General features: G+C 35.6%; 5 protein-coding genes across 5 annotated transcripts; 2 read left to right on the top strand and 3 right to left on the bottom strand.

Annotated features, from left to right (window-relative positions):
- Positions 1-907: 907 nt before the first annotated feature.
- LOC106087309 (elongin-C) lies at positions 908-1,806 on the bottom strand. The gene is made up of 2 exons (XM_013252305.2): positions 1,505-1,806; positions 908-1,120 (listed from the first exon to the last, which is right to left on the bottom strand). The coding sequence occupies exons 1-2, from the start codon at positions 1,705-1,707 to the stop codon at positions 979-981; spliced, it is 345 nt and encodes a 114-aa protein (XP_013107759.1). The 5' UTR covers positions 1,708-1,806; the 3' UTR covers positions 908-978.
- A 353-nt stretch (positions 1,807-2,159) lies between these two features.
- Positions 2,160-8,117, top strand: LOC106087307 (actin-related protein 5). Its single transcript, XM_013252303.2, has 6 exons — positions 2,160-2,316; positions 2,385-2,708; positions 2,769-3,286; positions 3,691-4,119; positions 7,607-7,787; positions 7,844-8,117. Exons 1-6 carry the CDS (start codon positions 2,283-2,285, stop codon positions 8,089-8,091), a joined length of 1,734 nt encoding a protein of 577 aa, XP_013107757.1. The 5' UTR covers positions 2,160-2,282; the 3' UTR covers positions 8,092-8,117.
- On the bottom strand, positions 4,111-4,998 carry LOC106087308 (NADH dehydrogenase [ubiquinone] 1 alpha subcomplex assembly factor 3). Its single transcript, XM_013252304.2, has 3 exons — positions 4,673-4,998; positions 4,410-4,608; positions 4,111-4,347 (listed from the first exon to the last, which is right to left on the bottom strand). Exons 1-3 carry the CDS (start codon positions 4,906-4,908, stop codon positions 4,213-4,215), a joined length of 570 nt encoding a protein of 189 aa, XP_013107758.1. The 5' UTR covers positions 4,909-4,998; the 3' UTR covers positions 4,111-4,212.
- Positions 8,118-12,390: 4,273 nt separating the features above from the next.
- LOC106087306 (uncharacterized) lies at positions 12,391-13,846 on the top strand. Its single transcript, XM_013252301.2, has 2 exons — positions 12,391-13,071; positions 13,136-13,846. Exons 1-2 carry the CDS (start codon positions 12,475-12,477, stop codon positions 13,781-13,783), a joined length of 1,245 nt encoding a protein of 414 aa, XP_013107755.2. The 5' UTR covers positions 12,391-12,474; the 3' UTR covers positions 13,784-13,846.
- LOC106087305 (trifunctional enzyme subunit beta, mitochondrial) lies at positions 13,784-16,259 on the bottom strand. The gene is made up of 6 exons (XM_013252300.2): positions 16,038-16,259; positions 15,427-15,574; positions 15,185-15,359; positions 14,742-15,117; positions 14,554-14,684; positions 13,784-14,494 (listed from the first exon to the last, which is right to left on the bottom strand). Exons 1-6 carry the CDS (start codon positions 16,096-16,098, stop codon positions 13,991-13,993), a joined length of 1,395 nt encoding a protein of 464 aa, XP_013107754.1. The 5' UTR covers positions 16,099-16,259; the 3' UTR covers positions 13,784-13,990.
- Positions 16,260-16,632: the final 373 nt, after the last annotated feature.

The raw sequence follows: 16,632 nt of genomic DNA, 5'->3' as shown, positions 1-16,632 counted from the left end.
GGCAATCTGATGTAGCTGTCATATAAACTGATCACCCGATTTAAGATCATATGCTTTTCCAGTGCGCAATTTTTAACCAATTTGGCTAAAATTTGGTCCATCTCCCATTATGGACACATACCTACAGAAAAAATTCTATTCTAGCTTTTAAAAGATTTAACGTATGCATAACAAAAATCGATTAACTGATTGTACGCGATTACAGTTTCTGTTACTCTGTATACGGAGTATTCCACTATCTGCAATCTGTGGACGGTAGCTCTCAGTTGAATTTCTTTTGATGACACCACACAAGATTTCCTACCCGAATGCTCATAGCCATCTCGTGCCGGATAATAACTCTTCGTCAGCTTTCCGGTATACCTATCTTAGACTCATAGGAAATAAAACTATTCAAAATCACAGGTTTTGCGCGCAATTCCATGGTAGCCGGTTGACCCGATGGAGTCCTTCCAAAGAGGATTGAAATTACAGGGAGATTTTGTGCTTTCAAAAATTTACATTAAAGGATATAATGCATATTTAGAAAATGCAAATGAGACAATGGCATGCAGTCCATTGAGAGCAGAATTCTGCTTATGGCATGTTCTTAGATTATCAATATTCACAAGCGCCAACAACCTGTCTATTTGTGAAGTTCAAATTCTTTAGTTATGTATAATTTATGTATGGATATGCCAAGCCCAGTCTAGACCCTCGACATCTGTCTATTTTAATGATAAACATGAACTATTGAAGTAATTTTCAAAATTAAAAATAGTACCATATATTTCAACCAACATTTCTCTGCATATTGTTAAAGTCGTTTATAAATATTTTTGAATGGAACAAAAAATCATTTAAATTCTTTACACTATGTGAACATAAATCTCAAAATAGCGCCTATTTATATTAAAATAAAAATCAGTTTATTCCGTAATTGTATGAGTTTATATTAAAAAAAAAATGAAAAGAAAAACAAAACATCGAGATATTCTTCTAACAATCTAAAAAGTTTGCAGCCATCAAAAGTTCCAAAGCAATTTCTGGGGCAATGGGGAATTCTGGAATCTCTGTAGAGCTATTTGTGTAACGTACTTTGTAGGTAAAGTAAATGCATACTTTTTGCAAAATGTGTGAGCTGGAATTGACAAGGGAAAGAAAGCGATTAGAGATGAATAAATTAGGGTATAAATCAGTGGAATGAATCATAATTAATTTCAAGATATTAAAAAATCCAATAAACAGTAGAAGTAATGCTATGAAGTCCATATATAAGTACGATCCTCCTCTTACTATATGTAGAAATGATTGGTCGTATAATCATAGAACCAACCATATCAATTAGTTATGGCCTCTAGTTATACGAGAGACACCAAACTATACTAAGTGTATTAGTAGACATACCCACTCATACATATATGTATGTGCGGGCATATATGCAAAAATATAGTATAATTGTATGGTCATTGTTTTGGAATATTTGCACTTATATATGTAGACGGTGTATTACACTGTCACTTACGGTATTTCACGGAAATGCACTTCATTAGCTTCATTTTCAGCAAACTGGCCAGGTCCAGAGAGCATAGCCTTGATGGTGCCAGAGGTTAAAGCGTGTTCCCTTTTCACAATGAATTCATGCCCATCTGAAGAGATTAGTTTTACATACATGGCATCTGGACCCTCACATCCTCCATAGATTTTGTCACTGCGTGGTTCCTCCATAATTATTTAATTATTTAATAATTTATTTTTTTTTATATCGATGTCGATGCTTGCTTCTTCACCTTTGTCAAACAGTACTGCCAATGCAGAACAAAGTAAAACTTTAGCGGGATTTGTGATCCCACAAAAGCGCAAAAAATTTTAGAAAGTTTAAAAACGACTATGTTACTGCTACACAAAATACCGGCCAAAGGTATTTAATATTCCCATACTAGTTAAGATTCTCATTACTTTGTTAGTAACCTAAACAGAAAAACATTGTCTTGAGTACCATAGAAAATGCGGGATTTTTTGTTTATTGCCAAGTCTTAAGAATTGGCAACATGCAACGATATTAACAAGGCTACACAAAGCAAATAATTTTTGGCAATTTTGTAGACACCCTGTAGTTTCCCCGGCTCGAATAAATTTGTTGCAAATATTCAATTCCTGCTAGTTATAAAAAAACACTATATTAACAAGGCCTCACAAAACGAATAATTTTGGCAATTTTCTAAGACACCCTGTTGTTTCCCCGCCTCGAATAAATTTGCTGCAAATATTCCATTGCTGCTCGAGACTAGTTGTTTACAATTATGGCCGACCAAAGAACCTTAATAATTGACAACGGTGAAGAGTTTTCTGCACAAAGCCTCCAAACAATTGTAGTAAATATAATATAAAATATTTATTTGCAGGATCCTACAAGTGTCGTGTTGGTTTTTGTAATTCCGATGGCCCCTTGTTTGAATTTCGCAATTTAATAGCCAAGCCGCGGAAGGACAAGAAAAAGGAATGCCTAACAATTGCGGAAAATGCTTTTCAAATTGGCGATGAAATTGATGTGGACGCAATGCGCCTTCTTCTGAAAACCCAGTTTGAGAGAAATGTTGTAACCCATCCCGTATATCAAGAACATATATTTGATTACATCTTGGGTAGATTAGCACCAGAAGGAGACTGGCAACCACAACCTGTTTTGATAACTGAGCCGTTGGCAAATCCCAATTATTGTAGGCAAAGTAAATATAAATTCGATTGGAAGTGTTTCAAAGTTTGAAATGATAGTCTTCTTTTTACAGATATGAATGAATTACTCTTTGAATGCTATGGAGTACCTTCTGTTTGCTATGGTATCGATTCTGTTCTTAGTTGGCAACATAATAGACAAACGAATGAGGAAAATGGGCTTATAGTAAATTTTGGTTATCACACAACACACGTAGTTCCTATTTTAAAAGGCCAATTAAAACGTGATAAAGTGCGCCGCTTAAACTTGGGCGGATTTCAAATGATATCTTACTTGTATCGTCTATTGCAAATGAAATACCCTGCCCATTTAAATGCTATCTCGTGGACACGCATGGAGGATATATTTCATAATCACAGTTTCGTTGCTCTCGATTACTTGGCTGAATTGAGGAAATGGGATAATTTGGACTATTATAATAACAATGTGAAGAAAATTCAACTGCCCTATACACCACCGGCGGCACCTAATCCAATGGCGGCTGAAGAAAAATTGAAAAAGCGGAAAGAAATGGCAAGACGGTTAGTTGAAGCCAATCAAAAACGACTAAGGGAAAAGAAAGGCGAAGAGGTATGTGACAACACTTTACCAAAAAGAAAATACATATATTTAAACTGAACTTAAATCGAGCAGTGTAAATTAGTTTTAGAGAAATATTGCTTACGAAAGATGCTAAGAAAGTGTCAAAACCAATATCTTATGCTGAGAACCATCTATGTTTTAAATCGTTAGTAGTTTCTAGGGACGAAAAATGAAGGGAATCCAAGAACATGAATATTAGATTTACCTTTTTGTAGAATCGTTGGCAATTTATTCATATTGTTGTACAACATTTTACATCAATCCCGATGCACCGGATTGTCCCGATGGAGTTCTTTATCAGCAAGGGCTGCCGACTCAATGTACAACACACTGCTACAACAACAATTTTAATTCGTATCAACTCATATTTTATAACATTTTTCCTTTTTAAGATAATGACCGAAGCCACTACCGTAGCACCTTCAGCTAGCACAAGTTCAAGTCGAACTTCAAAATATCAACCACCAACAGATATTCCTTTGGAGACATGGCTTAATGACATTAAGAAGAAACATACAGATATTGTGGAAAAGAAAGCGAATCGCAGCAAGCGCAGACAAGAAATGGTCAAAAGACATACCTTGGCATCTCAGGAACGAATGCGCATAATCTCCCTATTGGCATCTCACGATAAGGGATCGGATGAATTTGGCAAAGATGACAAAGATTGGGATGTATATAAAAAAATAAGCCATGAGAATGAAAGTGATAGTGACGCCGAAAATGAAAAATTAATGGAGTACGAGGGAATAATGAAATATCACCAAGCTTCTATGGAAAAGGACAATGACTCCATTGAAAACACAGCGGAGTTATATCAGGTATGCAAATTTATTCTACTTAAGTAGATCCATATGCATATATATATAGGAGAAACAATTTTACTATACAATTTGAGTATATAACATCAGATTTTAAAATCCTTCCTTAAATTTACGTATACTGGTGCCCAAAATATCATTTTCGTTATAAGAAATGTGTAGTGGTGGTATTAAAGCCGTTGCCACCATACGATTTTCGGCATTTAAAAAGTTAAATGTAGCACAAGCCTGCAAAAAAGTTAGAAATGTTATGAATTGCCGTCAACTGTTAAGTTCCATTTTATACCAACCTGTTCTGTTCTCAAGACTTCTACATTAATTTTATACTTTCTCATAAAGCTTAAAATTTCTTTAGAGATATTTGGTGAAGGCGTCTGGTCTCCTATTCCTAATATTAAAACGTCCAGTTTTGGTTCCAAAGCTGTGAACAAGGATAAACTTTCTTCATTTATATCTTCTACAGAGTTTACATTCCACGACAGTAGGGACCTAATATTAAATTTGTTTATTAATTTTTGAGTATGTTTCATGATTGAAAAAACAGTATATATACCTTGGGAATACCGCCACGGGTCCTATAACAACCATATCATTATTCATTCGAAATCCGAACTGACTGTATCCAGTGATCATGATTCCTAACTCTTGTTGGGTATTGAATATATCAATTTTAGTTTTGCCATCGTAGTCATAGGCTTTACTACTTAACCTAGACGATGTTTGGCTCAAGTTCCTCCTTAATATTCCAGCTGTGTATGCTGCTGTTCTCCTTATTGCGGTTAAATTCATTACCAAAAATTTATTCGACTCACTAAGGAAGATGTAATCATAATAATAAGATTTGGTAGGGTTGTTGATCGGCCGAGAACGTTTCTGGTGAAGTTTGTGCACAGGGTAGCACGCAGATTCGTATTGCAGCGGACAAACAAACGGTGATAGAAAACGGCACATACATATTGTTTTAATAATAAGGTGTGCACTAAGTTCTATCCAAGATATATTCATTTACAGGTCAATAAAATATTTAGTGCATTTTCTGTCAAAATCAGTGATTAGTGCAAATCTGATTTTGTGTATGTTTGTGTGTGTCATAACTATATTACGCACACACACACAACCAAAACTCGTTGACAGATGGTGCACTTCGCGAGAAAAAATTGTTTCGACAGTTTACGGTACACTACCTGGTAATTATGTCATGGTTCTATCTTTCTCTTTTAAGAAAGGTATCCTGTTCAGCTTTTCACGTGGAATGCTGTCCATAAAAAAACCCCAAAACGTTGGAGATAAAGTAGTACACTAGTGAGGAAAATGACAAAAAAAAGTGGCAAGTCTTGAAACAATTGTCGGAATATATTTTGTTTGTTTTATCGGTTTTCATTTCATTTCATTTCATTTATTAACCAAATATGTAATATAAAGCCAATAAGGCCCATAAAATAATTACATACAAACATTTCAGTAACCTGAGTATAACAGATAATTAAATTCATTTCTTAATCGTTTATAGAAACGAAATTTTCGCCACAGTTTCATACTGCCCTTTGCAATAAATTTGACCATCTATTAGAGTGAAGTACGCACGTCAAACAAACATTTCGGTTGCAGCTAAGACGTTTATCACATCGATTTATAATTTTGCCTGGTTTTTAAAAGTGTTTGGCTGATAAAGTACACGTGTTGAAATTAAACGTTTTTGTTTTCGAATAACTTTATTTCATGCTGCATGGAGCTATCAAATCATTCGTAATTTCAAGAAAACATTCTGCAACGCCTTTTATGTAACCCTGATACGTAAAGAAAATTGATCTGCGTACCTGCAAGCGAAAATTTCTGTAACGGTATCGGTAACAAGAATTTCGCTTAGGATATATCAATGCATTTCCTATGGCAAACGAAATTTTCGCTAGAAATGCATACTGCCTTTAAGCAGAGTATTCTGTTCAGCATTTCGAGCAGAAAGCCATCACATATATATTTTATGTCACCCTGTTACGCAAAGAAATTTGAGCTACGTACCTGCAAGCCAAGGCGGATTTAAGAAGGTGGTCTCACGCGAACAGCTGTTAACAGCTAGCCAAGTTTAAAGGTATTAAAATGTCAGATTTTTGTTTTAATTCTCTTTGTTACCATCTTCTTTCGCGCACATTCTCTGCTCACATACGCACACGTATACACACACGCACACAAATTTCTTTGTGTGTGTCGATCAGCTTGATGACAAGATGGTGGATTGTTCCATATGATTTGTGGTTTTTGTACAAATGAGACCACCTTTAATTGTTTCGCCATGTTTATCTAACAACAGTTAATATTTTTCCATTATACTGACGTATATTGCAATTTTCTTGGAAGACAATATAATGAGCTGTTTATTTTCCTTTGTTTTGCAATGAATTCGCAATTATATCAACCGCGGTGAAATTGGAGCATTGTTAAATAAATCAAAATTCTATGTAAAAAATCATGAAAATTGACTAAAAGGATGTGATTTAATTTTGTAAATATGCGGCAATGCATTGTATGTAACAATTTATAACGAAATCAGTCCATTTATTTTTAATTCGCAGAGACAAGCCTTGCCGATTTGAAACCGAAACATTTTTGCGATTTCCGATTACTGAAACAAAGTTGAATTCGCAAAATTCTTTCGATTACGAAAGCGGCCTGATGGTAAACAAATTTTTGATGCGTAAAAAGTGACAAGATCGAGAGGGCAGATCTTTAGTAGATGTTATCATTGTGTGAATCTGAATCATTATCGTACTTTCTTTCAAATATGTATTCCAAAAATTGTCTGTTCAGATCACATTATCTTCCATCCGACATAATTAAGCACAATTAAATATCATTAGCTAAAATTTTATCTCAAATTTATACTCAATTTTTAACAATTCATTCGAAAGCGGGATAATTTACACACGGATTTATTTATTTATACATATAATTAAAAAAAAAAGATCTAAAGCAATACACATTACACATTTATGGATTTATTTACAAAACTTTATGAGGCCTTAAAATGAGTTTTATTTGACAGTTCTAAAAAGGAAATATGTCAAATAAACCTATTTCAAATCTACATAAAGTACGTTTACATTAGCCACTAAATCTGGATTTATGGCCTTTTCGAGATTTAAATGCTAAATCCAGTTTTTTTTTTGCAGGTTTAACCAATTTTGCAGGATTTACTTTTAAAGCCCAAATAAAACCTATTTTATGGCTGTATAATCGATAAAAGCAACTATTTTCAAGAATTGTGTATGGATGTGTATGATATGCACTTTCATGTATATACATGTACGCTTTTGTGTGTCCTTAAATCCCCAAAAACGCAGTCTTAAGGAACTGGATTTGTTTCTGTATTTAGTTAAATCGAGATCATACAAATTTCAATGTAAACATGCTATAAAGTTTTGTGAATAAGTCCGTTAAGTTCTATTTATGAAAGTTATTGTTAATTTAATATTGTACCTTTTTATACAAGCTTCATGTAGGTGTTGAATCATTAAGAGCTCCAGAACTGTTATTTCAACCTAGTATGATTGGAATGTGCGAGACTGGACTATCAGATCTCTTAAAGTTCGTGTTTGATTCTATGCCATCAGAAGACCAACAAACGTTGGCCGACAATGTTTTTATTACTGGAGGCTGTTCTCAATTACCAGGTAAGGAATATTTTTTTTAAAAAAATGTTCAAAAAATAACAAAAAAATAAATGTAGGTCTTAGAGATCGTTTGCTTAAAGAGTTGCAAGAAATGCGGCCTTTTCAATCCACGTTTTCAGTACGACAGGGCAAAAATGCTACCTTAGACGCATGGTGGGGAGGAAAGGATTTAGTCAACTCTCCTTGTATTGGGTCTTGTATAACAACAAAAGACGATTACTTGGAGAATGGAACGGAATATTTTAAAGATTATCCCACAAGCAATAAATATTTTCCCACCCCAAGAGTTACATCTAATATATAAATATTAAATACTATTAGACATCGAAATCATTTTGTTACATTTTCTTTGGAATTGTTTTGTTCGTTTTTCTCAGTCACAATGACTGACATCATAACAGGTAAGAAGAAAACATGTTGGCAGACTAAAGGTTGGCAACTCAAGGTTGTAACAACTTTTGCTGAAGCTGTGAGGACGTCGAGGGAGAAGAGAACATCTGTTGCGTGTGTGTCCGCACTGGCAGTCAGATGGAGTTCCATTTTAGGATGTCATTGCTTTTGAGAACTGTCCGATTTAACGCATGTGACCATTCGCAAGCTTTTTGAAGAAATCTGTATGGTTCAACGGAAATGGACAGTCACTGTGTGGACGAAATTTAATGCGGACCATGATATTTAGCCATTCTTGGCTTACACGTCCTTTATGAGAAGATCCCAAGTCTTGTTTGTATGTCCATGGTCGAAAGCTGGAGTTACATATATGTTACTCCAGCATCGCGTGCTATACCACGCGAAGCACTTATACGTGCTTAAACAATCATTCTTTTGGTTGAGTTACATACCATGCGTTTTTTGCAGCGCACGAGTTTCAAAAATCAGCTTATTTATGTCATTTCCAAAGTCAATGGAAACTGGCAATGATGTGGTTTAATATGATTTTAATAAAATAATTTCTCTAATATACGGACTGCAAAACAATTTTGAACAGTAAGTATATTCAAATCATTTCTTTTACACTCTGCTAGTGTCTCTATATCAATACCCGAACTTTACCATTGCGTTATTTTTTTTCTAACTCTTTTTCATTGGGTTTACCTTCTCGTCATCTAACTTATTATTCCTCGCTCTATGAGGAATAATAAGACTAGTTCATCGCATATTATTACAGTCCACACAGCATCGACTGAGGGAATTCCGCCATTGACGGCACCGCCTCTCTTTTCTCAAAGCAACAGCCGCTCTAACCCCACTTCATGTTTAACTGGAAGACCCCCACTCCTGTTCATTTCTTTTTCCGTTCAAAGTTGAGAGTTGGTTTATTTATTCTGTCAGGTGCGCGCGTTCATTTGTTGTGTAACTCACATAATACAAACCAACCTGTTTTAATTTTTTCCGACATGTATGCATAAGCACGCATAAGTGCTGCTCGAGGTATGTAACTCCACCTTTACATACCACGCGAGCACTCATGCGTACTTTATCTAATGCGCCCACATGCGTTGTTTTGTTTGAGTTACATACCACGCGCCTTTTGCTGCGTCGGAATTTCTAAAAATCAGTTTTTTTATGTCAATTCCAATGTTAATTTCAATTCAATAATTCAATAATTTGCGGACTTAAAAAAAATTTTTCAACAGTAAACATATTCAATATGTTTTTAGCCCTGAAACGAGTGAAAAGTTGAGTGTTGGTGAACTAAAGGCCAAAACAGATTGAGTGTATTAATCTTTGTTTTTAAGCGCCGCGTTGAAAAATGCAACTCTACAAACAAATTCCAGAAAGCAACGCTCAAAATAAAAACACTTCTTCATGCGTGGCAATACAAAATGACGCTCGATTTCAGTCGTCAAAGTTAAAAATTCTTAAACTTTTGCGTCTTGCTTTTGTGGGATTTGTTTGTAGAGTTGCATTTTTCAACGCAACGCCCAAAAACAAAGCTCAACGCGATCATTCGGTTATGGATTTTTTTCCATCAGACGCGTGCGTGCATTTGTTCTGTAACTCACACAATACAAACCAACCTATTGTAATTTTTCTGACATGCTCGCATAAGTACTGTGCGAGGTATGTAACTCCACCTTAAAGCACAATATGTAACTCTAGCGAAATTTTCGTTACCATAACAAATGCATTGACATATCCTAAACGAAATTTTCGTTACCGGTACCGACAATTTTGCTTGCGAACGACTGTTAACAGCCGGCCAGGTTTGACGGTATTAAGACGGTATTCTTTCTCGCATGTTCTATGCTCATTTACGCACAAGTATACACACACACATACAAATTTCTTTGTGTATGTTGGCAAACGTACGTTGTATGGTGCAACATGGCGGATTGCACCATATGATTTGTGTTTGTTGTACAAATGAGACCAACTTTAACTGTTTCGCCATGACAGTTATGGTTCAAATGAAATTTTCTTTGCGCAAAGCCGAGTATTATTTTAGGCTTTTTAGGCGAAATGCTGTCAAACTCCAAAAACGTCGGCGAAACGCTGGAGGAAAATAGGCGAAAAGTAGTACTCTGTTTTAGTGAGGAAAATGGCAAAAAAAAAAAAATTAGTGGCAACGCTTGACATTGTCGGCATCATTTTTGTTTTATTGGGTTCGATGGTTCGTTTTAATTTCTTGTTATTTTATTTGCTTGCAGGATTCACTGAATAAGGTTAAGCCAAGCGATCAGCCGATATACTTTTTTTTTAATATTTGGCAGTACTTGGCATTGAGGATGTCAACTTGTTCTCTTTTTACATTCATTCTTTGTTTACGTTTTCTCCTATTTGATGACATTTTCAATCGTCAGATTTGACATCCTTAATGATGTTTATGGGGCCTATCCACTTTGTGTTTTGCATGTGACCTAACCTTCTATTAGTGAATCCTGATTTGCTTGCGAAAAAAAATAAATAAAACCATAAATGCAGATAAAAAACGACTTTTGGTATGAAAATAAAAACAACACATAACTGTCAAATTCCGCTCGCGGAACAATTAAAGATTTCCGTGACTATTCCGAAAGCAGAATAGAAATCCAACACTAACAGGGTGACAATATAGGCATTTGTGAATTTTTTCTTGCAACTACGAAAGGAAATGTGTGTTTTAATATTTAGCTTCATGCAACATGAAATTAAGTTATTTTCGAATATAAAGGATTAATTACAGCACATATTTATTTTATTAGCGAAAAATTATCAAAATTCGGCCAAAATTATAAATCGATGTTTGTCGCCATCTTGCATTTTCGATATTTCTAATCACAAATTTATAATATATTTGAAATGAAAATGAGAAATAAAAATCAATTGACGGATTTTTTATAGAAGCTACATCAATGCATAGACCGAATAAAACCCAATTTAATATAGTCAATTAGAAGTCATGAGAGAAATCATTGTACAAAGCTTTAGACCGATCTGATGAAAATTGCGCCCTCTATAGGCGAAGTGCATCCCATCTAAGGGACACATTTAGTGTCGTATCGCTTATTTTTGTTAAAGTTTGCAGAAAATACTTTCTGTTTTTTAGTTGACGTGTTTAATTTATTATGGCTGGTACTATGCTTGTTTTTCACTGGTGAAAACACATTTTTTTCATGGTTACTTTTGTGAAACACTTAAAAGATCTCAATGATAACATAATACTTTTGTGAAAAGTTTTTCATTCAAGTGATGAGGGAATGTCCTATTGAATGAGATCAGCTGGTTTTTCTGCTTCAAAATCTATTATCTAAAAAAAAGTAATCATGAAAAAATTTTGCTAAAAGAGAACATAATACCATTCATTACTCGATTTTTGTTCGGTTTTAGGTCCTTATGTTAGTTAATATCAATTGATATTCACATAATAAATAAGATATCGATAGAGCCATCGATATTTTGCCAGCTCTACACGGGTACACTTACGATGGATATAAAATTACTGGCCGTTTGTAGGCTCAAGTTCTCGTATGTGCGCTCTGCTGAGTAAACACGATATTTTTTGGAGTTTTAGATAACAATATGTTCGGAAATTCTCCACATTCGTTGCTCTTTCCAGTCTAGCCCTTTTTTGCTCTGGTGTAAAATCGTGTACCCTTTGCCTTTACCTTGAGCTCGAGTTTCACTATATTTTGGAACCTTTCATCTGATGTTTTCAGACCGTTTATCATTTGATTGCCACTACGGCGAAGATTTCCTTGAATTCGAAGCTTCGCTCGCCGAACTATTGCAGGTGTTGTTGCAATTTTTTTACCACCGCCATGGCGTTGGACAACCCTTCTAGTATCATTCTAATGATTGATTGTGCGATACCCAAACATTTTGTTCACTTTGAGATGATTGACTTCACCACCAACAACCGGTTGTGATTTTTCAGACAAATACAACGCAATCACGTTATTGGGCTTCAACCCCATAACAAATAAATTTCTTTTTAAGTAAACTCAGAAGCAAATACTTTTGGTGTTTTGCATACAATGCAATAAGCTGTCATTAAAACAAATATGTAACTGAACATTTCATGTCAGCTACCCTGTACTTTCATTATCGGAAAGTAAAAAATATGTGTCACCCTTTTGTAAAGTGCCTAATATTTTTTTTGTTGTGTACAAAACGCCATGTAGCATCATATGTTTTCTCATTGGCACATTATGTCAGAGTAGTTGGTACTTCGGCGACAAAGTTTTAAGGACGTTTACTGGGAAAGATGTTTGGTGTCCAAAGATTGCGGGCGTTGCCCGTATGTAGAGTATCAAAAAGGCTCCTTTCCAATGAAATCAAAGAGGTGCTCAGCACACGACTGCCCCCTCCAGCCGGCATTAATGGCAACCAACTTCAATTGGCTGTGATCAGTAAAAACCTTAACGCACTTAACCTAGATTTGTTCGTAAACAACTTAAATCCAAACGAGGATAGAAGTTCTAATATTTTAGACTTATTAACTCACATACGATCGAGTCGTTTGGCAAATACCTGTTTGGAATCAACCAATTTCGGAGTAGTGAGCCACTTGTTAGATAACCTGAGCCTGCAGGAGTTGGTGCCCATTCTGGTCGATCGCCCCAAATATGGGATATTTTTGGATAATTTCACGGGCTTTGCTGTAACCGAAAGCCTGCACAACGAAAAGGAATATGAATTGGCTTTGCCACTAGTATTGAAGTTGGTGTCATTGGATGAATTGGATAGCGCATTTATTCAAGGTTTTTGTGTTAAATCGTCAATAGTGGCACTTAAGAAAATGCTTACAAAAGAAGCAGAACCTGCTGAGGAAGTAAAAGCACCAGCTGGTAAAAAACAAGAGGTCAGAACTTACTATCAACCTTAAAAACAAAAATTGAAAACAAGTTTTTTTTTCATACAATTAGCAAAAAATTCGAGTTCACTTCATACGTAACCCTTTGGAACATGACATCAAAATGGACATTGGGAAATCTTTGTTGAAAATATCAACCATTGCTGGAGAAATGAAGGATAATACGCAACTTTTGGCTCATGTACTTACTAAGCGATACGAAAATATGGACAAATTGCTGTCCTCGTTCCCATCAAGTATTACTTCGGATGTTTTGGAGATTTGTAAAGAGTTACTTACACGAGCTAACCAAACAGAGATCTGCAATAAACTGGAGGCAATCGCTGCTGAAAAGAAATCCAGTAAATCATTGGAAGAACTATTGGATGTTTTTTTGAGTGAAAAAATTGCTATAGAGGCAAAACAATTGGCAGAAAAGCAAAAGCAACTTTTTCCGACATGGCAAAAGTTAAGGGAGGAAAAGAAGGAAATGATTGAAAAGGAAATTTCCGTGATGGAAAGAAAGGAGACAGTTGAAAAAATTAAAAATGAAATTGAAAACAAGAAGCAGCTGTTGTGGTTCTTCGAGGAAGAAGACAAGCTGGATTTGGAGATTTACAAGAAGCGAGTTTTCTATCCCAAACGCTGGTTTGGCAAAAAGAAGAAGCCACGTGTTTTGGACGAACACTACGTTCCACCACAAATAAGAAAGATAAATTGATTACAATAAAGTAACTTGTATTTAATTCGTTAAGTTTCAAATAAAAAAATACAGTAAAATGAAGATATGTTCGAAAATTTAATGATATTGCAATGAAAAGGCGATTTTTGAGTAACAATTATCTTTAAACAAATACGTACGTGTACAATAGCTCAATTGAAATTACCTATGGTCTTAATATTAACTAAAAAAATAGTACATTTAAACTTAGTTCGCAGTTGCTCCAGGATATCTTTCAATTAGCATGGCGACGCCTTGGCCGCCAGCGGCACATGCAGCAACCACACCCAATTTACCATCTTCTCGAACCAAACGGTTAGCAGTATGCATACACAATCGCACGCCTGTCGCGGCAAATGGATGACCGATAGACAAGGAACCACCCCAATTATTGAATTTGCTCATATCTGGAGCTCCATATTTTTCGTTTAAGCCCAAATAGGTTTTACACCACCAATCGGACTCCAGAGCTTTAATATTGGCAATAATTTGGCCGGCAAAAGCTTCGTGCACTTCCCAAGTATCAATGTCCTTGAGTGTCAGGCCGGCTTTTTTCAACAATTTGGGTATACCGTAAGCTGGTCCCAAAAGGAGCTGATCAACTGGGTCCTGTGAAACGTATGTGAATTCCCGCAAATAAGCTTTAGGTTTGAGGCCCAATTGCTTGGCCTTTTCTTCAGTCATGACGAGGCAAGCAGAGGCACCATCGGTCTAAAAAGAGCAATATTTTTTTTTAATCTTAAGCTCAGAATTGGCGGTCGAAAACTTACGAGAAATGAGGCGTTAGCGGCTGTAATGGAACCATGAGGTTTGACAAAGGCGGGTTTAAGTTTAGCTAGTTTATCTCTGGAGGACACACGAATTCCATTGTCTTTGGAAATCAAACCATCAACCCCAGACACTATAACGGCAGTTGAAATTAATGTAAAAATGTTTTCTGGCAAAAACAAAAAGTTACCTTTGAAAGGCACCAAATCGGTGAAGTATCCCTTTTCCTCGGCCTCCTTGGCTAATGTGTGTGATCTAAGAGCATAATCATCTTGTTCTTTGCGGGATACATTAAAAGCAGCAGCCAAGCGATCGGCTGAATGTCCCATAGTTTCGCCGGAAGAAAATTCAGCAACAGCTGGTAGTTCCGGGGCTAAAAAACTTGGTCTAAATGTGGACAAAAGCGACAGACGTTGTCCCATAGTTTTGGCTTTGCTGGCTCTCATCATAAGTGAACGCATCTTGCGAGAGAATCTAATTGGGACATCGGACATGAATTCTACACCACCAGCAACAATAGTATCATATGTCCCAGTGGCAATTAGGCCCATGCCGGTTGTGATAGCCTGTAAAATGTAAACAGTGAAAAATATTCGGTAAAAAAATTTGTAAAATGGTTTTGACATAGCTTACAGCATTCGAACTAATACAAGCCATGGTAACTGTATGAGCTGGTGTTTTATCGCTAAATCCGGCCGCTAATGCTGCTTCGCGAGCTATATTGGATGTTTTCACTTCCTGAATAACCGAGCCATATGTAATGTAGTCTACAAGTTCTTTTTCCACTTTGGTCTTGCGTAAGAGGCTCCTGAAAAAAAAAATGTTATATGCATATCAACTTTGTGTTGTCTTGTGATGTAGTAAGTAAAACTTACAAAAGTGCATGCCGAGCCAATTCATGCGGCATCAATTTCGAATAGCTGGTTCCCGATAACAAGAAAGGACTGCGAACACCATCGACAAGAACAATATTTTTCCGACTTCCAGTGTTTGTTGTAGGAGTTGACATTGTGCGTAAAGCACCTAAAATGGCAAAACAGAAAATACCATGATCAGATTCACGCACACAAACAATAATTTCATCACAATTATGGTTATAACACAGTCCAAAGGATTTTTATTGCTTGCGGGAGATAAAATTATTGTTATTTTAGTAAAATGATTAGGTTTTCGTGAATATCAACAACAAAATTGACATACATACATTATCAATATGTGGCAGGGGTAACTTTTCTACTTTGACTAGACAGATATTGGACTTTGGACCATTGCTGTGTTATCAAACATTTTACAGTTAAGTATGTACATATGTATGCACGACTTGGGGCTATTTGCACAATGTATGTTCCATCGAAATAGCAATTTATTGCATTTTTCCATTTTTCAATAGCAATCCATGTTTTAAAACCATTATTGATTGCCCCATCTATTTTAAGTTTTCATTTCACATGCTAATTGGTGATTTTCTTAATTAATTCTTACTCACCAATTGCCCATATTTTTTTGGCTGCATTTTGGGCAGCAATTGATTTTAAATTTACCAACATGTTTGCACAAAGAGAGACTTGTTGCTTATGACTAGCAATAAAAGGCCGATTATTTAAGCGAATAAGCCGAAGAAAATTATATTATCAAAATAAAAATGTATTCGAAAGTACAAAGATCGGTGCACTATGAATTCTTCGGCTTAACAAGATGAAAAATAAAATGAAAATGAGATAAAACGTTTGAGAGTAATTAGTGCAACGTATGCGAATCAGCTGATTTGTAAGAGAAGCAACAGTTGCCTTACGCGGTGTTTACACGGTACAGAAGTAAGAGGAAATTAACAAATTTTCTACTTTGACGCAGGATTCACTAATAGAAGGTTAGGTCACATGCAAAACACAAAGTGGATAGGCCCCATAAACATCATTAAGGATGTCAAATCTGACGATTGAAAATGTCATCATATAGGAGAAAACGTAAACAAAGAATGAATGTAAAAAGAGAACAAGTTGACATCCTCAATGCCAAGTACTGCCAAATATTAAAAAAAAAGTATATCGGCTGATCGCTTGGCTTAACCTTATTCAGTGAAT

Source organism: Stomoxys calcitrans, chromosome 5, assembly GCF_963082655.1.
Source record: "Stomoxys calcitrans chromosome 5, idStoCalc2.1, whole genome shotgun sequence".
Classification (NCBI taxonomy): domain Eukaryota; kingdom Metazoa; phylum Arthropoda; class Insecta; order Diptera; family Muscidae; genus Stomoxys; species Stomoxys calcitrans.
This window is presented reverse-complemented; position numbering and strand designations above follow the sequence as displayed.